The 23088-nt window shown below is 35.2% G+C and overlaps 2 protein-coding genes across 2 annotated transcripts in view; both read right to left on the bottom strand.

The window, feature by feature from the left end:
• Positions 1–23088, bottom strand: part of LOC138937928 (SIFamide receptor) — a 51158-nt gene that overhangs the window by 7603 nt on the left and 20467 nt on the right. Inside the window, exon 2 of the mRNA XM_070304628.1 lies at positions 8897–8996. Coding sequence (XP_070160729.1) covers positions 8897–8996 — 100 coding nt within the window. The remainder of the gene's footprint in view (positions 1–8896; positions 8997–23088) is intronic.
• Positions 1974–4930, bottom strand: LOC138937929 (uncharacterized). Its single transcript, XM_070304629.1, has 2 exons — positions 4821–4930; positions 1974–2751 (listed from the first exon to the last, which is right to left on the bottom strand). Exons 1-2 carry the CDS (start codon positions 4830–4832, stop codon positions 2488–2490), a joined length of 276 nt encoding a protein of 91 aa, XP_070160730.1. The 5' UTR covers positions 4833–4930; the 3' UTR covers positions 1974–2487.

Below are 23088 nucleotides of genomic sequence, written 5' to 3'. Positions count from 1 at the left end.
TAAAATTAGGATTTAATTTCAATTACGATATTTATTACATTGTTTCATTTATCTATTTATATCGAAAAGTATCGATTGTTCTACTTCAGTTTACGAAATGATTTTAAAATTGTGTATGTCAGTTTCTATTAGGTGTACAACTTTGCTTCCGCCGTTTCCCTATAGATGGCTTTAGCGGTAAGTAGTGGTCGAAATAAATAGATCATAGATGTCGTGCAATAAACTTGGGCATCTGTCAACATAACCCCATAGAAACATTAGTCGATTTGTGTCGGCATCATAAAGTTATTCTCGATTGAAAATGTCAGTTTACGAGCCAAATTCTCGTCATTTGCGGGAGGTTTTAATTTTCTGCTTCAATATGAAGAAATCTGCGGCCGAGGCTCATCGAATGCTCTCAAATACTTATGGTAAAGCCGCTATTAGTGAAAGAACGTGTCGTGAGTGGTTTCAACGCTTCAAGAACGGTGATTTTCACGTCGAAGACCGGCATAACGGTGGAAGAGAGAAGGTTTTCGAAGATGCAGAATTGGAGGCATTATTTAATGAAGACTCGAGTCAAAGTCAAAAAGAATTGGCACGATCATTGGGAGTGACTCAACAAGCAATAACCAATTTTTTACAATAAAGCCTCGAATTTCGGAAAAAAAAAACGGCGGAAGCAATGTTGTACACCTAATACATAATTACAATATATTATAATTATAATGGAATATATATTATATTGTTCCGTTTATCCAAAAATTCAATTAAAATTAGGATTTAATTTCAATTACGATATTTATTACATTGTTTCATTTATCTATTTATATCGAAAAGTATCGATTGTTCCACTTCAGTTTACAAAATGATTTTAAAATTGCGTATGTCAGTTTCTATTTATAATGATTATAAAGACAAAATTTTGTTAAAACCAACATATATAATACACACTGTTCTGGTAAAGGATATTACGGCGATAAATCGTAACCGTGTGTATCGAGCAACTCTATTATCATTATACCTTTAAATTTATTCTAGAGAGGAGATGAAGGTGTGCGATAATATCATATTTTGCGCGATGCAATTACTCAATGTAACTAATGCTGGTTTAGCGTATGAGAGAAAAAGTGCATTTTATATGTCGTTGCTAGAAAAATTCAATCTTCGATATATTTTCTGGCGTGAATTGAAAATCCATGCGAGTACATGCAATTTCATTGTGTGCAAATAGATTTTGTCGAAAAAGAACTCTTTCTTTGATAGATATAAGCGATTTATTCTCGGAAAATATAGAGGATGGACAGAGATAAGGATATATCGATTTGGAATTTATGTCGGACAAAATATATTCATGTGACACGCAGTTTCTCGTTGAAATTTATTATTATTTCGAAACGCATAATCAAACCGATCAATTTTGGCGTGGCTTCTGTTTGTTTATTTTCAACAGATCTCGCGTCAATTCATCAAATATGCTCGATGGACAGTTTCCTCTTCCTTTCGCATCTACACCTCGTCCGAAATGCAAAATTCATCAGTGGCCGACGTTAAGGCAAACGTATTGAAAGTCAAGTAAAAATACTTTAGGAAAGAGGCTGGATATAGGGACACTCGTAAAAGTCGTAAAATCGAGTAGTCCAGTACTAAGCTCGATGCATGCGACACACACAAAGCGTACGTGTGCGCAAGATGGTGTCGTCGGTATGTCTATAATATTTCTCTTTATTGGAAAGATAAAGAAAAAAGGTACATTTACGCGCACTCCGGTTTATTGCGCCCTTAGCGATATATCCACGTTCAATAAAAACTGCTCTATTATATTCGGCATGGAGATAAATTGTAAGATTGATAGATGTGCGGAATAGTCAGCGAAAAGCGTAGAAATCTCCTCGAAAAGTTGACCGGAAGGGGGAGGAGGTGATATTATTTTCCCTTACTTTACGATATCTCGAGGATTCGGTGAAAGAAATCTGATCAATAAGACTCAACGCTGGAGATTTGTAATTAAAATTTTATTAAAATTCCATATGAGAACACGTGAGGATAAAGGGGCGGGGGGTGGGTGGGGGGGAGGAGGGGCGGAGGGTTCGAAAATGATGGCGGAATGATCAAGGCGAAAGTTCGGAAATTTTGATCGATGGGGACAAAGAAGAGACGAATGTGAGAGAAAGAGATTGGGCCGTTCCTGGAATATTAGTCCCGATTGGTCCGCTTCATCGCATGCTCGATCGTGGGGCCTGATGACGATGATGATTCACGCAACGGCGATTGAAATGGGATAGTCGAAATCGGCCGGGGGCGTGTAATTTTTCTTCTGCCTTTTGTCTTTCTTCGAGCCGTGGTCTTTCCTTTCACGAGGACGATTTCGGTCGAGGAAGTGGAGGATGTATGTTTTCTTTTTTGTCTTTTTTTGTTTGTTTGTTTGTTTGTTTGTTTGTTTCTTTTCTTCCAGGGCTGTGTCGTCGTGAGACTCGGTGGTGATAGTGAGTTTATGCTGGGGCTCTTCTAATGCAGGCCGAGAGGAGCATGGGCGACATAGCTCGAGGTGAGAACGGGAGGGCTGTGCACGACAGGGGATAACGGCTGGGCAATAACGGCAGCGTGAACAGGTGCAGGTGCAGCAAGGGCGATCACCGGAGCCTTGATGAGCGTCGGGGCAGCCTTGACGACCGCAGGAGCGGAGATCGGGCCAGCGCCATAGCTGACGGAATAGCCGGTCAGACCACCGGGATAGGCAAAGGCGACAGCCAGGACGGCAGCGAATACAGCCTACGAAGAAGATTTGTCAAATGGATTTATATAAAAGCATCTCTCTCTCTCTCTCTCTCCTTTAACGTTAATGAAACTGTCAGTCGAATAATTTATGCACTCTGTCCCGTTTAATCTACTCTCATACGTTCCATCGAAAGCTCGATATAATTAACAATTGTCTCGGCAATATTCATAGCGAATATTCGAGCACTCGCGGGTCTTCCCGGATTTACAATTGACCAATCGTTAAAAGCGGAGCTTGAGAATCGTTTTGCAAGAGATCGCGAGGTCGATTGCGGTGAAAAAAAAATGCAGCGCGCGAGACTGCATTCCGCATGGACTAACAATGTGCATGCTTGAATGATTTCGTTCGCGTAGATTTTTCGCTGAAAGGAGAAGTTAGGTGCCGTTGCCGCGGTGAGCGGCACGGTAAGGGCGGGTTCGTGTCGCGCTCACAGTAAAGTAAAGGTCACAGCAAAAGCGCTAAAGAGGGGAGAGAGGCTGGGAAGAATCTTTTTTCCTTCCTCGGTATGCAGCGCGAGATAGCCCGTCTCTCTATCGATCACAGAGAAGGCGCGGGAGCGACGACGAAAGAGTTGCCGCGGCTTTAGAGGATCTTCTATTTACTCGAGCTCTATAGACGACAGAGAGAGACTCCTCCGACGAAAAGAAAATCCCGCGCGTTTCGTGTCGAGAGAAATAAGAGCGCGCGAAATGTAGGTCTCGAAATGATATCTTTTCGTCGAGCGCTATCTATAATGATTTTTGACAGATCGAAAGCGGTTGAGTTTGACGTAGAAACGATCGAAGATTCGAAAAAAAAAAAAAAAAAAAACAATTGCTCGGAAAATGACATTTCAAAGATCGATCGGCTCGATGTATATTTCCCATAACATTTACGATCTTGTCGATGGTCAATCATAGAGCTAACCCAGCGAGAAACATGAGATCGGATATACATCTATTAGACGTCGGAGCCATCTAGTCTAAAGCAACATTTAGAAATATACGAATTAGATGCCATGCAATTTTGTGTCGTTAAATTTTTTAAACATATTCAAACTTAATATTCACGCAATAGCAGTGCATTGTTTATGAAACACTCTTTGGGCTGCAAATCATTTCTCGATATCTAATAGATATCTAATAAATCTCTAGGCAAATGTTAACGCAATACGTATGTAACATCATAATAAAAACAGAAAAAAATTCTCTTGTTGGAATAATAATCTCATAAAACGTATTTGTGGTCATACACTAGTATTTACTTTATATCGTCAAGATTAAATTTTTGTCGATATATGATACGAGTCTGGAGATTAACGATTTTTATGGCTATATCCGATGAGAGAAAAACATAGCATATTGTATGTCTGTTTCGTTCTGCTGAGCGTATAGTTATATGTAATAACCGGTATTAATTGCTCCTTAATAAACATTATACTTTTACGGAAAAATCGCTAGTGATTGACTGCCGCGTGTTTATAGTTCATTCGCTTACCGCTATGCGGCGTACTATTTATTCTATACACTCGTATTCAAGTTTTGGTCATGAAGTGTATATAAAGCCTGCATAAGGCGACTAATAATAACTATTTACATCAGTTTCATTTCTGATACGATACATGAAAATTCAGGTATTGAACTGATTTTTATAAAATCGGACAGATAATGTACGATCGGACATAGAATGTACGAATAAATGAAAGTCAATCATTATTGTGTAGTTAAGATAAAATTAGGAGTTTCGTATAAATAAAATCTTTAATTCTATGAATTAAATTATTTAGATTTATCTATATATATTACACATTAATATGTTATTATATATTAACACTGTAATTGGTCTTATTTTTGACGTGAAAAAATTTCAGAAAATGAGATGTCTAAATGAGGCCACCATGACATCTATCTAGATACGAAAATCGACCTATCTTAGATAGTGTCGAATAGACGTCGACTATACATTTAATTCGACTTCACGTTTCTCTCTGGGTAACGATGGAAGCGTAATCGGTAAACGAAACGAAGAGAAGAATGAGTGATATCGGTAGAAATCGTAACTTGGATGAATCGTGTTGACTTACCAGCTTGAACATGTTGATTGGTTGTGGATTACTTGTTACTTCTTGAAAGTAAGTGAGCTTATGCTTGTTTCGGCGACTCGGGAGCCTTATATACCGCGCGCGATTTTTTTTAAATCGCTATAAACTCGATCACGTGACCCGGTATGACGATATATGCCGTATCAATTGAGTCAGCCGATCACCGAACGTGGTGGAGGTAACCGTGCGACCAATCGGCCATCGCGGTACCAATCCCAACGTCCCACCGGCTCGCCAATAGTGCGCTTTCAACCCCTTCAGCATCTATCTCGTAAGAATTAAATTAAGATAATCCAGTGATGTAAGACACTGTGGAACCGATATCTGATACACACACACACGCGCGCGCGCACACGCACTCGTCACGCGATTATACGAGTATCGTATACAATTGTGCGCGTGGGATAAGTGTTATGTCTCGCGGAAAAAAGATTGCGACTGGTGTTCCACCACTGAATTTCAAAACTCATTTCATAAAGATACCATCGGGATCTTAACCCGCGATTCTCTGATCTTCTTCGTATTTTCTCAAGCATCGCACGAACACTTGGTTGTGAGAGAGCGCGTTCTTGTATTCTAAAAATTTGGTTTGACAATAAGTTCTGTTCTTCGCATCCACATACTCGACATTTTAAAGTAGAGTAAAGGATCAATTTGTTAAAACTTTGATGAACTTAAACTGATACAATTTCACAAATTTTAATTAAAGAATTTAATTTCATACATCGATAAAAAAAAAATCACACTCTTCTACTTTTTTTTTTCTGTTACGAAAATATATCAGCCACCGGGGCTAATGTACCAAAATGGCTTTATGCTGAGTAATTATATAGAATGTTTAATATGTCTTTTCTTTTTTAAGTAATTATGTATATCTAAAAAATGCAAAATTAATAAATATTGAATATTAAAAATTGTAAGTATAAAACTCGATTTGCTTCATTCATAACACGAAATATTCATTTTGGACTTTTAGCGCTAATATTTTATTACAATATTTGATTCTTGAATCTTCAACGAAACATAGATTTGAATTATATATGTATATCTCATGGCGATTATATAAATATTGAGCCGAATATCATTCTACGCTCGCGTAGCGAGTCGAAATTTGGATATTGACCGAAATCGCGCCAGTTTTGATTAAATTTCCTCGCGTTCGCGATCATTGTATTCATCATCCTTTGCAATCTGAATAATTTATTCCTTTGAACTCGTTATGAAAGTTCGACACGATGATCGGGGCAATCACGGAGATTAGAACAGTTCCTGTCATTCGGCGTCAAGAGCGAGAGTCTGAAATTAGAGGGAGAGGAAGCAATTTAATCCGCTCGGCAGAGCTCCGCTGGTGCTCTTTCGGAGAGCGAATCAAACTTTTATCAATGAGAAATGTTACGTAATTAATCGTGTCACATTCCCTCCTTCCCTCCTTCCCTACCCCCTCCTCCTCCACCCCTACCCTCTTCGCGTCCGTTAAATTGGCACCGGGTTAGATAATGTCGCGGCCCGATATTACGACTCGGATTACGAATTACATTCGTCTGGCAAATGTATAACACAAGTATATCGAGGATATCGTGTATCAATACTTCATCCGAGCCTTTTCGAACAAATATATGTATGTAAGATGTGTAGGGGAAACCGAAGTGCATTGCTTCATCTATCAAACATCGGCCGTCAATGGCAGACCGTCATCCTCTTTGGTCCTGCATTGGTCCTGATAGCATAGTTAATTATCTGTCGCAAGGAAAACCCTGTGCGCGCATGTGGTTGTGCAGGCGCGATATTCCGTAGCACGCATACGCATGCGTTATCGTAATTAAGATGAGACGCAGCCTAAATTTTCAGCATTAAAAACTCGGCTTTGAAAATTTCAACGACGCGCTCGCGAACAAAATATATATATATATATATATATATATATATATATATATATTTTTTTTTCGCCCATGAAATTTATCTCGCCAAATAAAAGATAGACGCGCGCCTAATTTGAGATAGTTCGCGGAACACCGTAGCTGCGATTTTAATGGGGAATCCCATTCACGAGAGCGACGCCCTGTCATCCTTTTCCGTCGCGAAACCAACGGCATATGGGACAGGAAGAAGATATATTTTCGGCCTGGCACTTCTTGGCTGCGTCGTCCGCCAAGAGTGACGGGAGTGAAGGGAAGATGCATTCGCGCACGTGGTTAAGCGAAAAGACAATTCCACAAGTTCGGCACGATCCCTTTTGCCGAGCAATTCCCGCAAGATCGATCGTTCCCTATAAAACTATTCCTAGGGGTTCGCGCGACGAAGGAGCCTCTCGTTCCTCCTCTAGTCTTCTAACGTGAAATTGATAGCACGAGTCGTCGTTTTGCTAAAATTCAGGCTTGTCCTCCGCTTCTTTAAGCTTTCCCATCCAATTCGTTATATCTTCAATCGGGAATAATAATTTCGTACATATCCGAGAACTTCGCCCTTTCTCAAGAGCTTCTCGTACCCATTCAGTCGAGCGGATGCATCTTTATAGCAATAGCAATAATTTGCGCCGTGAATGAAATACGGGATCCACATTTCATTCTCTCTCTTATAAGACAAGAGTCTCACGTATGAAGCCGCGCGCGTATTATTAGAGTCAATTTATGCAAATGCGAATGTGATTTTCATGCGAAATTGATATAAAGATAAAATTATGCGTTATTGAGAGTTAATAAAGTGTCTCTACGCGTAATAAGGATATGCCAATAACGCGGCATATACAGGGTGTCCCATTTTAAAGGACCCACTCAAATATCTCAGAAACACTGCGTTAAATCGAAAAATGTTTCAAACAAAAGTTGTGTGACTTCAAGGGGGCCATAAGATAGTGACAATGATTTGATCTTGGAAAATCATTTGAAGGTCATGTGAAGGTCAACTTTAAAATTTTTAATGGAAACCCTCATTTTTTATTTAGTATTCTTATAGCTTGCCTCGAGAGCTTTCCAAAACACTATAATAAACTATTTTTTTATTCAGTACTTTTTATTTACTTATTATTCAGATTATCGAAAACTGAATATTTTATGAGATATTTAATTTTTTATATCAAAAGATGTCAGATTAAAATATAAAATAACTCAAAAAGTACTAAATAAAAAAATACTTTATTATAGTGTTTTGGAAAGCTCTCGATGTCAGCTACAAGAATACTAAATAAAAAATGGGGGTTTCCATTTAAGATTTTAAAGTTGACCTTCACATGACCTTTAAATGATTTTCCAAGGTCAAATCATTGTCACCATCTTATGGCCCCCTTGCAGCCACACAACTTTTGTTCGAAACATTTTTCGATTTAACGCAGTGTTTCTGAGATACATGAGTTGGTCCTTTAAAATGGGACATCCTGTATATTACAATATATCGGGCGAAACTCACACTGAAACGTATTGTTGACTTTATTAGTACCACATTATGTCGACAATGTGTGAGTTGCGTGGAAGTTTATAATTATTATCGATAATTATGATCGTATTGCATTGCTGATGAGAAAATAATTGTGTCACGATGCTGAGCTCATGTGTTGCGAGACGACTGGCGCAAGAAAATGTTACATTTCATCAGACATAAACATCTGATTTGTGTATAATTTTAATAAAACTTGCCGAAAGTGTCTCAATAATAAAACGGTGCAAAAGTTTTTTATTCGGATAATTATCATATAATTGCCCGTACTTAATTTATTCGGCTCTCGTATAACAGGTTCGCTTGTGAAAATTTTTATCGATGATTGCGCGGTTAATTAATTCCTTCCAATGATAAAACGGTCTCTGCAATATGGGACACGACCACCATTCTCATCTATTAATGTTTAAGGCAATCTTAATCTCGCCTTCAATGTACGGTATGTCAGAAATAAAATATCCATGTAAACGGCGCCGCCTTCGAATTAGCATATCGCGTAGCGAGGAAAAAAGAAAGAAAAAAAAAGGGACACAACCTAGACTAATGGAGGCCAACGTCATGTGAGATACTCGCTTTCCCGCCTGTATCACGCCGCGCGGATATTTAAAGGCAGGAGGAGTAGCACGTACCTGTCTAAGGAAACCGCGACTAGGCTGTAGACGGAGGCCGCTACAGAGACGCCCTGTATATAAGCAACCGCCTTGCACATGAACCATCCCAGGATCCACGCTGAAACAGAGAAGTTTATAATTTATCGTTTCAAGTATCAAACTCAGCGCGGCCGTGCCGTGAAGGGCTTTTTAGCGCAGGCAACTTACAAGGGCCGAAATTCACTATTCCGCAAAAAACGAATGCGCGAGTGTACAAGGAGCACTTGCCGGAGATACCAATTATACCACATAGTAAATAAAGCAAAAACGTAGAAAGTTGTACAAAACATAAATTTGCTTAAGGATGTGATATGTCATATGTCAAAACATTGGCTAAAGCATGACAATTTCATAGACTTCTATTATTTCTTCGGAGTATGTGCATAGTTTGAAAAATGTATGTTAAATTTAACAGATGTCCTAAACTATCTACACAAATTTTTGTGTTAATTTAACATAATATAGATATGTTAAATGGTGACACTAATACTACTTTAATATTTTAACACAAAATAAATTCAAGCCTCAAAGTAATCTCTAAATAAACTTTGTATAAAATCAACATATTTTCAACGATAAAATTAACTTGGAAAAAGGTTATCGACGGTCTGCAGTCACTCTCTCGCTCCTATTGTAGAATAAAATCATTTTTTTTTTTTCTATAAATTTTACCAGATAAATTCTGTCGATAATACTAATAACACAACTAATAATACGGGACTCTATCACGTAAAATTAAAAATAGATTCACATCGTGTTATTATCTTTACACTTTCTTTCTGTTAATAATTTAACACCAAAATTTTAACCGGTATACTTTTTAACAAAAAAACACAAAGTCTTCAATCAAAACCTACAAAACCTGAGCACAGTTCTCTTAACGGTTTGGAAATTATTTAAGTTTAAAGTATATTTGTATTTGATTCGTATGGAAAATTGCGTATTATAGCACTTATTGACAGACAAAAAAAAAACATTGCCAGCGAAATAAAAATTTTCACGTATATTAATATTAAAGTATTAAAGTTCAATCAAGTATTAAAATTCTAATAAATATTTATGCACAAAAATCTTAATTTATAGATCAATTTATTTGTTTAAAAGTTATTTACTCAAAATTGTAGCGAGAAATATTTATAATAATTCTGTAATCTTCCTGCAAATTATTCCTTTTCTTTTTTATTTCTTGCAATTGATTTTAGGAGATTTTCACGATCAAAAGTTCTTGTCATATAAATAAAAAAAAATATTAATTAAAACTACATTCTTTTACAAAGAGTTTAAAAATCATATTATTCTGCGATACTTTAATTATAATCCAGATTTATTTATTAGATTCTTCAAACAGTATAAACGCGAAGAAACAGGTTTCTTTTTAAATTTTTACAGCTTTTTGCTACTGTTGTACAGTTAAAACATCCTTAAGCGTAGTGTAATTTTTTTTTTTTTTTTTTTTTTTATTTTTAAGAAAATATTGTGTATATTACGAAAATGGATTTTCTATTTTTACATAAACTAATTACCACAAACTAATTAGTAGGCCATTTAAAAACAGAAAGTTCTTACGACGAGCGTTCCTACTTGGATATTTTAAATTAGGATCGATTGTGACCTAATATAAATAATAGAATGAAAGAAAAATATTATATCAGCCCCGGCAATATACACAAAAATAATTAATATCCGCCGGATTTGCTTTATTTAAATTTATCTTTATTATAAAAGCAATAATACTAATCAAAACCTACAAATATATATATATATATATATACTTTTTCAAATATATATATATACTAGGATAGAATATTTAAAGTGTTACAAGCTATCATCTCTGAAAGTACACATACATATTATTAATTATTTTCTTTATACCAATTGATTTGTCTCATTATTCTGTACATAAAAAAATTATCGAAAACTAAATATTTTACGAATATTTTATTTTTTATTGTTTTTAAGAAAATTATTTACAATGTATTTTTTTAAACAATTATTTGTTTTTTTTGACACTAATTAATTTATCTCATTATTCTGTACATAGAAGTATTACGGTAAGATTATCGAAAACTGAATATTTTACGAAATATTTTATTTTTTATACCAAAATATGTCAGATTAAGATATAAAATAACTCGAAAAATACTTTATTATAGTGTTTTGGAAAGCTCTCGATGTCAGCTACAAGAATAGTAAATAAAAAATGGGGGTTTCCATTTAAGATTTTAAAGTTGACCTTCACATGACCTTCAAATTCATATTCCAAGGTCAAATCAATGGCACTTCCTTACGTCCCTCCTCGAGTCAAATAACTTTTGTCTGAAACATTTTTTGCTATAATGTATACTTTCAGAAATAATAGCTTGCAATATTTTATATGTCCCACCCAATACATGTATAAACTATAATATAAAATATATCACTCTTTTCCGTTCAAATTATTACATTCATTTTTTAAAAAGAAAGCGATTACTCCCGCGCAAAAGCTCGAGGATGAGAAAAACTGAAAACAATTTTTCCAACTAGGATCATCGTTCGTTGTCCGCGATTGATGTCACGGTAAATAATTATCGTGGAAAGAGTTTAATAGCGCAATAATAGAGTCAATGGAAAGTTTATCATGTTCTCAGAATAATACAGGACTGTATGGGAACGAGCGGAGAAAGAAATCCCCGTCGAAGGAGAGGTTGCTCGTACAATCATCGAGCGATACCTACCGTCATACGGGGTACAAATGGCGCGAAAACGGGGGACGTACATTTTATTTTTGATCATACCTTACCCCGTAATTTTCGCCAGTTGGCGACGCCAAAGTATTTTCGCGAAAAGCTATTGCCGTTTTTCCAAGTTCGGAAAAAGAATCGTGCTATAAATTCTACGGGATAGAGAGGGGGGGGGGGGGGGATGGGATTCGCGACTCGAAACTGCAATAACGAATAACGCGAGATGTAGCGGTAAAGTATCAAAATGGGTGTTCCCGGTGTTTCGCAAGCTCCCATTTTTATCGAATTCAATCGCTTTCTTTTGATTGAGCAACGACGACGACGACGACGACGACACGTCACCGGCCGAATCAGGTTCAATCCGCGCGTTATTCGACACCGTATAGTATTGTGTGCATGGGGAGTGAATGGTGTGTACGCAACGAGGTCGCATAGAAGGGAACCTCCCGTCTACTATTGCAAACCGATAATTACTTGTTCCATCGAATACATAATTCTTCGATATCGATAAGGCCGATCGAGTCGCCGGCTATCGCGTTCATTAATACATCCACTTACGAGCGACGGACTCGTAATTCGCTTCGAAACAAGGGTTTTATGCGCGTTAATGCTCGTAATAAAAAGTATCCGGGATCATTTCTCCAAATTAAACTTCAGAAATATAAATAATAAAATAATAATAATAATTTATTTTAATTTATTTATTATTTATTTTTATTTTTATTTTATTTTTTTTCTTCTTCTTCTTCACTATTTAAGATCAGACAGAGTTTGGTAAAATTTTTATTTTAAGGCTTAGCTGTTTCTGAAGTATTTACATCCAAAGTATTAATATTGACCTTACAAAATTTCCACAACATGTTAAAATAAATTTTCAAATACATGTTGAAATAAATCTTCTCCTGCATATCCATTTAATGACAATTCTACGTTTTATTGTATAAAAGTAATTAACTCTTGAGCGAGCGTAGCATTTTTTTTTCATATACAGGGTGGGGCATTTATCTCGAGACGCCTAAATATCTAAAAAATAAAGCAAGATAGAAAGAAATGTTTCGGACAATAGTTGTTCGGTTCTAAGGGGGTTATAAGATGACGTCAACCTTGTTTTTTTAAACGGAAACACCCCAATTTTTTTACACAAATCGACTCCTTGCAATATTCTGCATAAAAAGTTATAGGGGTATGATGGCCAAAAGTTTACGAGATATTTTATGCTTTATTTTATTACTTTACTTGGACATAATTTTACATAAACTATAAAATATCTCATAGAATTATTTATTTTCTAATAATGTTACCTTAATATTTTAAGCTCAAAAAATTAAAGACATCGATTGATGTAAAGAAAATAAAATAAGATTGACATTGAAATCTCCGAAGCGCCTCCACCCAAGGTCAAACTAATGGGGTCATCTTATGACCCCCTTAAAACCGAACAACTTTTGTCCGAAACATTTCTTTCCATCTTGCTTTATTTTTTTAGATATTTAGGTGTCTCGATATAAATGCCCCACCCTGTATATAACGTTAAATCAAATATATTATAGATTCCCCTTTTTAAGCGCATGCATGAAAATTTAAATAAAATTATCACGCATTTATACAGGATGTTTCGAAATTGAATGTCCTAACTTAAAATAGAAATATAGCCTCTCTTATTTAACTTCAAAATAAGTAAGAAAGTTCCTTTACAGATATGTATGCGCAAACGCATTTTTCGAAAGATATTGTACCAATACAAATTTATCTCCGTAAGTCGTACATGTCAATTTTACAAAAAAAAAAAACCGCATACAAATAACATATTGATGTATCACTGAAAAATATTCTCGGTTTCTTCAACGCTTTTCTAAACTACATACATAATTTTACGTTTTAAATTCATTTCAATAAATATCAACTAATAATAAATATCTAATAATAATAAATATCTACTAATAGTAAATAAGCACGTGTGACATTTGTGTACGGTTTTGTAATAAAGATGCTAATGTTGCCCTGCTTAATTCTTTATGAAGAAGAGTTAATTTTTTTTTTAATTTATACACACAAGCATGTGAAACAATTACATCTGCTCGCCACTGACGCACGAGAGAAAGAAGCCAAGCCTATCTTCGTGTTCGAGGCTTTGAATAAAATTTATATAATTATTTTAAAATTTTCTAGTAATAAAACAGTTGAAGTACATTATTAATTTATTAATTGCATTCTGATAATAATTTCATAAAATTCTATACTACAAATGTTTAGGGATGTTCATTTCTTGGATAGCACTCTTGCACAGGTATATCTTTAGAGAAATTTTCTGATTTATTTTGCGTTTCCGAATTTATATTTTAATTAAAAGACACCCTGTGTGTAGATATAATTTCCCATAAGGGATAAAAACGAGATTGTGGCAGTAAAAGGAAATTAAAGGGACTTGCAAAAGTTTTGAAATCCAATTCTTAAATTCGATTTTCGGCTTCAAAGCTCGCGCAGAAAATTCGCTTTCGTTGAATATTGGTTTGATTCGCGCGATATTCTCAGCGACGTTATAACTTTTACAGTTATACACACACACACACACACAATAGACGAGGATCTTCAAAAATAACCGTCAAAATCCCCCGACAAAAATATCGCGGTCATTGTCGCGCTAATAGGGAAGCGCGTCACGGATGACGGAAGTTGGATCGCGGCAAGGGAAGAAACTTTCGCGAAGATCCACTCTCTCGAAGTCTTCTTACACTCGGACATCTCGACGAGACATTCGAAAAGTTGTTCGCTGAATAATGCGCGAACGTTTACGTGACTCGTGTGCCGGGGATACATAAGTTTTCCGCAACGGTGGACGATTTTGAGATAAACGCGGGAGTACCAGTTTGAGTTAAATCGAGATCTTTATTTCTTCCCGAGTGCAAAACTTGGCGCTTCTTTATTATCGGGGGAAGATTGAACGAATAGTCAACGTATCCGAAGGACATCAGGGTTCGCATCAGGGTCGTCGATGCGCTCCGGTGAATGAATAACCTGACGACGAGATGGAAAAGAGGCCTCGAGCTACGTATAAGCGTTTTATTAACCGTTTGTAGGTATTCATAATTACATAATCGTCCCGCGCCTGTGGTATTAGTATTTTCCTTTCTGTTTCACGACGAGAGAGAAGTATCGATTGCGCCACTTTACAAAGGCTAATGCAAGTGGAGAACCAGTTTCGTAACGCAACGTGTAATAACGATTGATAATGATGATAAACATACTCGGCCATACAACTAAGCGATTCGCACGTGTGTATTTTTTCTTTTTTTTTTTTATTTTTATTTCTCCGATATCATGCAGATTTTCTCTCAACGGACAAGGCCGCCGATAAAGTTTCAACCAATGTTGCGTGACTCTTATAAAGATTTTTTTTGATAATTTAAATTAGCGCTTCTCGGTCCCCCATTGATCTCTACGAATGTAAAATGACATATATTACATAGTCGCGTATTAAGCGGCTGATTATTGATAATTTTTCTCTCCCACAATTCATCTATATCAATTCATCTAATAATAATATATAACTTTCCATTTCGAATCGTCATTTAATTTTTATAATGACTTGTAGTCAATTATATCGTATTAAATTAAATCTTATTGAAAACTGAAAGGATAATTGAAGAATAATAATTTACCCCTCTCTGTCAGACACACAGCTCTTTCGTACGCAACATGTTTTCCTATTCTTTTACAGACTTGTCCATCGTATTTGTTTACCAGATTTATATTATTAATACAAATAATAGTCTAATGTTTCGAAAAACTGTTTTCAATGAAAAAATACACAGAAAGTATATGTATATTCAAAATAAGTGAATACATTTTACAAACAAGTATTAAACAATAAAATCCCATCGCTATGAAATAGAAATAAATTCACTTCGTGAAGTGAAATGGAAGTTTCTTATAACTTTGAACAACTTTTATCAAAATGGTTCATCCAATTCATAATTTTATAATAAATATTATAAAGTTATTAATAAATAATATATATATCTATATATATATACTGGGTGACCCATTTTAATCCACCCAGTCGAATATCTCAAAAACCAAGCCCGGAAGAAAAAAATGTTTCAGACAAAAGTTGTTTGGTTTCGAGAAGGCAATAAGATAATGACAATGATTTGACCTTGGAAAATTATTTGAAGGTCATGTAAAGGTCAACTTTAAAATCTTAAATAGAAATCCCCATTTTTTATTTACTACTCTTGTAGCTGACATCGAGAGCTTTCCAAAACACTATAATAAAGTATTTTGTCATTAAGTACTTTTTGAGTTATTTTATATTTTAATCTGACATATTTTGATATAAAAAATAAAATATTTCGTAAAATATTCAGTTTTCGATAATCTTACCGTAATACTTCTATGTACAGAATAATGAGACAAATTAATTAGTGTCAAAAAAAAACAAATAATTGTTTAAAAAAATACATTGTAAATAATTTTCTTAAAAACAATTTTTTTTTATACTAATTAATTTGTCTCATTATTCTGTACATAGAAGTATTACGGTAAGATTATCAAAAATTGAATATTTTACGAGATATTTAATTTTTTACATCAAAATATGTCAGATTAAAATATAAAATAACTCAAAAAGTACTTAATAAAAAAATAATTTATTATAGTGTTTTGGAAAGCTCTCGATGTCAGCTACAAGAATACTGAATAAAAAATGGGGATTTCCATTTAAGATTTTGAAGTTGACCTTCATATGACCTTCAAATGCTATTCCAAGGTCAAATCATTGTCGCCATCTTATGGCCCCCTTGAAGCCACACTACTTTTGTTTGAAACATTTTTCTCTTCCGGGCTTGGTTTTTGAGATATTCGACTGGATGTATTAAAATGGGCCACCCAGTATATATAATATTAATATAATAATAGATATAATATAATATAATAATCAATAACTAATATAATAAATATAATATAATAATAAATAATTAAATAAATATATAAATAGATATATAAATATAATAATAAATAATATAAATTAAATAAGTATATAAATACAATAATAATAATAATAATAATAATAAATAAAAAACTTTATAATAAATATTATAAAGCAGATATCGTTATTAAATAAATGCATAATAAAATGCAATAATAATAAATACATAATTTTATAAAAATTATAATTTCGAATAAAATTTGTATCAATTTTTTTTTTTATTTTTTTTTTCCGTTTCACGTTTCCTTCTCTCTAGAGCTCTTTCTACAGTTACTCACTCGAAATCTATCGCGCGGAAGATCGAAAAAAACGATTTAAAATGTAGTTAAACGCGTTTAAATGTAGCTGTCTCTCGGTGACAGAAGTCGAGTTAATCTCGAAAACGCGCAATGTCGTGCATTAATAACGCTTTTTCCTTGACGGCCTTCACTCGATGCAAGAAAAAAAAAAAAGAAAAGTATCAAGAGATCGCTCTTGATCGTTATGGAAACAAGGTCCGGTCGGATCGATTAATGGTAGTGCAAATTATCGCGGAGTCACGTCTGATTTAAAAATGTCAAATTTTTACTTGCACACGCGCGTATACATATAGACACAATGCACGTGCAACGCCGTCTCTTTGCATATCACTTTCACTATCTAGTCTATTGAATAAGCCAATACGCTCTTTACTGGATATAATCTACGTGCCAGAGAGTGAAACAGCTGCGATCAACACTACGTCACACTTATAAATATCCTATTAGTTTAGCGAGATTGAAAGAGCAACCTGCAGCTTCCACAGTTGTTTAGGTGTAGCATTATCGAGCGATCTAATTACGAGACAGACAGTAATGGTAGAAGAGAGTCTGCTTTTGTGTATTAATATATGTATATATATATATTGCAATCATTCCAAAGAGATACACATTTTCCGAATATATTTCTCTCATTGAGAGTCGATTATTTTATAAAGAGCCTTTTCAAAAAAGAGAGAATATCCTAATTAAATATATCCATATCTCAATCAAATATATTCGCCTGATAAAATTTTTCTCGAGCATCAACTTCTTTGAAATTACATATACCGTGAATATATAAATAAAATAATGACCGCGGACGAAAATGTGTCACGTCGATATTTCTATCGATTCGCGAGATTCGAGATTTCATTTCACAGTTTAGATTGAGAATAGGCCAATTTTTAAATGAGAACTAGACGATAGATTAATTTAAGATCTGGGTCGTCGAGAAATTCTTTCGAAATTTTCCTTCTTTCTCGAGAAATGGAGTTTATATATATTCATAATATTTTTTTCTACTAAATTTTTTGAAAGATAAAATTTTCTTGGAAATTCGGCTATTGTGCTCTCCTCCTGGGTTGTACGATTTCGACCTTACGTGTTCTGACGAGAATATTACATAAAGGGGGACTCGATAATACCTTGCTTGTTACAAGACTGCACGAAGAAGTAATCGTAAAGGCCGTGATGTTGCCACAGAGCGCCGAAGATGAGAGCGCGTCTTATGGGCTCGGACACTCGTTGACAGTGTCGTGGACCGCAGCACGTTCTCGAACATATCGGAATCCTTCCTATATCGATGGGAGAATAAGAGAAAAGTACAGGGGAGAAGCCGTGTAATTGCCGCGCCACCATGAATCAGCGGTTGACGTCTCTGCGTCGCGTAAATTTCGCAATTTCGCTCCGTCTATTCATCGTCCACGTTTCATTTCGTCATCCAAAAAACGGCAATGCCGCGAATGTTTTTCGATCATCCCCCGAAAATACACACGAGAAGATATCACGCACTAATGTGTAATTTTGAAAATTTAACCCGAATAAAATCACGCAAACGAAAAAAAAAGCTGGACTTAAATGGGTGATTGCATAAGTTTTTGTGCCCGATTTAAATATAAACTTCAATAGATTATATTTTAGAGATAACACTTTTATTAATCAATTATATAGTCTCCATTCTTTTCTACAATGGTTTTCCAACGATCTATAAGCTTGTAGATTCCATTTTTGAATAAAGAACTTGGTTTTTCTTGAAAAAAGTTTGTAAGGTGGTTTTCGACAGCTTCCTCGGAATTGAGATTCTTGCCATTTAAACTATTCTGCAAAGACCGGAACAGATAAAAATCTGAAGGCTCAATATCTGGAGAATATGGCGGGTGCTGCAGAATTTCCCATTGCGACTCCAGCAGTTTTCCTGCAGCTTATTCCTTTCAGTCAGGAGATGCGGCACTCACGTATCAAGCTTGGAAATGTATCCAAGCTTTCTTAAATGACGAAAGGCGGTTGAATTATCGATGTTCAGCCTCTCAGCAATATCCTCGGTTGTAATCCTTGGATTTCTTTCCACTAAGGCATGCACAATGTCATCATCAATGCCAGAAGGCCGTCCAGAGCGGGGTTGATCCTCCATGTTGAAATCACCATTTCGAAATCTGCCAAACCACTTTTTGACTGTTCGGAGAGCAGGAGCGCGGTCCAAATAAACGCTTTGAATATTTTTTTGTGCAATCCCAACACTCACGCCTTTCCGAAATTCATATAGCATTATATGCCGCAAATGCACCTTTCGTTCTCCATTTTTAATAATTTCTCTTATGCACAAATGGACTTATCTGAACAATGTCTGACGCTAAATTGACATAAGACAACGTCATCTATTCGGTGTAAGCAACAATTACCACACGAAAACAATAGAACTCCGCCATGCAGTAACTTAATGCCATCTATGAAAATCGGGCACGAACTTATGCAATCATCTAATATATAACTTTTCTTACTTTGATAACGTTAAGGTATAGATTATAGATATACAAAATACTGATTATGCATTTACAAATAATGTAAATGATATTATTGTATGTACATTAATAAATGATGATTATTTACATTAATAATTTTGATATAAGGATAGTTTATTATACCTATATGATTATACCCATTATTGATTTCTATTTCATTCGTTTATGATTTATCGGAAGACACTTCATCTCTTCAAAGTTCTCCGTTAAATGATAGAAATGCAAGATAAATCTATCTTGCTCTAAAATTTATGTATCTTGTAATACGCAGTGGCTCGGATCTCAAATTTATGTTGTCTTGTATGCTGTTAAATTCAGCTGCTCGCGAGACGATATACGAGGTTCATAGTTCGTATAGTTATCGAACTTATGAAACGCGCAATTTCGAGTCGTCTAATATTTAAATTTGATAGAAAAAAGCATTCGTCGTTCCAACGAGAATAAAGAAGACCGAAAAACTTATCGTACGCTTCATGTGTCACTGAGTAAGAGCAAGAAAGAGAGAGAGAGAGAAAGATATAGGATGATTCTAAATAAGCGCGAAGAATTTTAAATCATTCTTTGTTGAAAATTAAGAGGGGTTTTTCATATAAACATATACTTCTATATCCCTTCCTAAGGAGTTACATTCCTCTAAGGAAGGAGATAAAAATCAGGTTTTCCTTTTTTTTTTTTCTCAAATTTTCGACAAGTTAAAAGAATAAAATTTGACAGATATTTTCCACTACTAAAAATAATACTTATCAATAACTTTTTAATCCTTCCGTATTGTTATAAAGGGAATGAAACTAGCGACCCCTATTCAATTTTTTATTAGAACTTTTTAACGAGCCGAAGTGTGATCGTGTAAAAATATGCGTTACAAGCTTTGATTCCTTCAAAAATGTTTTCATTTTCTTTTTCTTTTTTTGCTGAATCAAATTTTCAAGAAAAAAAATAAAATACAATACTATCATTATATATTATCATTAGCACAGCACGCTAAACGGCATAGATTTCGAGAAGTCGAATTTTAAAATAAAAAAAAAGTAAGCGAAACAAAATTATAGTAAATGTTGGAAAAAAATGGAACAAAAACAGCACACAAAATTATAATAAATGAGAATCTAATTTTCGCTCTCCCTTTTGAAAGAGATGTAAGTCCTCAGGGAGCAATGCAGGAGTATATGAAAGACCTCCATCCCTTCCTCCCACCCCCCTTCCACCCCGCCCTTTAATTTTCGACAAAGGATCATCTTCTAAAATTTTTCCCACTTATTTAGAATCATCGTGTATACATCGAGGCGAAGCATTGTCAAAGACGGATAGACGAGAATGAGGATTGAAATTTTCGCAATTCAAAACAGCGTGTCGGAGAACGGGGGGGAATCTCCCTTTCCCCCCTCGCAGTCAAATATACATAGTCGGATCCAGCGGAAGCTGCATTGCAATAAGACCATGCGCAACCAAGTGCGGATAACGGTCTTAGACTTCACTGTTTGCGAGAGACATTTCACCGTAAAAGTTCCGCGTCGAGATTCCCCAGCGACTTTTTCTTGCGATTCTATAAACCTTACGCACGGAGCCATAAAAAAAAATTGTTATCGGAGGTATATAATTGCCTGGCCGGAGAATTCCACGTGTTTCACTCCGTTTCGGATAAAACTTTGAGGATACTTTAGCTGTACAAGAGCGGCAAAAAAATTGTCAAAATTTAAAAAAAGAAAACAAAAAGAAAACATATTTCTCACTGTTTATACTGTTCGAAAAATCGAATAAATAAATCCGGATTATATAAAAAAAAATGAGGGTATCAAGAAATAATATGATTTTTAGCATGTTCGTAAAAGAAAATAATAGTTGTAATTAATATTTTTCCTAATTTATGGCGAAAACTTTTCATCGTGATTACCCCCTAAAATCATCTGCATGAAATAAAAAGAGAAACGAGTATTTTGCAGAAAAAGAGAGAAAGAGAGAGAGAGAGAGAGAGAGATAATATTTTTCTACAATTTTTAGTAAATAACTTTTAAAGGAGTAAGTGGATCTAAATCAAATTTTGCGCAAATATTTATAAGTTTTTCTAATGCATGTAAGTTTTTATTTTATTGACAATGTTTTTTTCTTGTTAAATTTGTCAATAAACGCTAAACAATACGCGATCTTCCCTAAAAATCAATAGTAACTTTAAATTCAGAAGAAATAGTAGAATAGTCGACGAAATTTTTATACTCTTGTCAATGTTTCGACATATGACACATATAGTTCCTTAGGTAAGTGTCATGGACAGGCGTGAGAGGACAACGCTATTCAGATTACGAGTGCTGCGGAGATTTTGAGTTGTGACATCATTTTCACTTTATTAAGTTGTGTTATAAGAGACGGGATGCATACCTCGGAAGATATTTTCGTCGATCGTCGCGACGTCAACGGAGAAGGAAGGAATTTCAATCGAGAAGCCGTGACATATGATCGAAGCAAACGATATCTCAGCAAACCCTAGTCCGGCAGCTGCTTTTTCCGAACCGAAAAAGTTACAGAGATTGATTCGCGTCGTGTCGGACAATGTCCGTTTATCTTATCGATTCCTCGAGAGGAAACTTTCCAGCAGATTAGGTCAGCGGAAAGTACACTTTGCCGCGTCCTACTTGAGCGGGCAAAGGTGAGAAAGGGACGAGCGAGATGAAACGAGAGTATATTAACGGATCGCGTGACGATCAGGTGTTCTCACAATCAGATGGATCTGAATTGCACGTGTGTATGCATGCGACTTTGTTTTCGTATGTTGCGATAATATCGGTGGAGCGCGCGGAGCCTCCGGTTGTTGTGCTATTAGTTTAAATCATGCTTGCTGTCAGCTAGACATGGAACAATTATTATCAAAAACGGCAAAAGTATAGGATAATGAGAATGGTATCCCGTGTATACAAAAGGTATCCGGAAATTAAATGTTAAAATTTCGGAAGTATTGATAAACTAAGAAAAAAATCCTTTAGAGATTTGCTTCTTAGAGTTTTGAAGAAAATCGCAAAAAAAAAAAAAAAAAAAAAAATTACCAGAAAATAAAAAAGAGAGAGTGAATTAAAATTTTAAATCCTTCTGAAGTAAAATTACAGGATTGTAAAGAAATACGCGACAACGCGAGATTATTGTGTATCCTGTTTATTTAAATATTAATTACTTTAATAAATAACAAATAACGCGTTACTTTTATAGATGACGTTGTCTTATGTCAATTTAGCGTCAGACATTGTTCAGATAAGTCCATTTGTGCATAAGAGAAATCATTAAAAATGGAGAACGAAAGGTGCATTTGCGGCATGTAATGCTATATGAATTTCGGAAAGGCGTGAGTGTTGGGATTGCACAAAAAAATATTCAAAGCGTTTATTTGGACCGCGCTCCTGCTCTCCGAACAGTCAAAAAGTGGTTTGGCAGATTTCGAAATGGTGATTTCAACATGGAGGATCAACCCCGCTCTGGACGGCCTTCTGGCATTGATGATGACATTGTGCATGCCTTAGTGGAAAGAAACCCAAGAATTACAACTGAGGATATTGCTGAGAGGCTGAACATCGATAATTCAACCGCCTTTCGTCATTTAAAAAAGCTTGGATACATTTCCAAGCTTGATAAGGGGTGATTTCATCCCTTAGAATTGTTTTCGGGCCGCATGTGGAAACTTCTA

The sequence above is a fragment of the Polyergus mexicanus genome, unplaced genomic scaffold, assembly GCF_030449975.1.
Source record: "Polyergus mexicanus isolate NDT 795.1 unplaced genomic scaffold, iyPolMexi1.0 SCAF_11, whole genome shotgun sequence".
In the NCBI taxonomy this organism is placed as follows: domain Eukaryota; kingdom Metazoa; phylum Arthropoda; class Insecta; order Hymenoptera; family Formicidae; genus Polyergus; species Polyergus mexicanus.
Note: the sequence above shows the minus strand (reverse complement) of the source record. Positions and strands in the feature narration are given on the sequence as shown.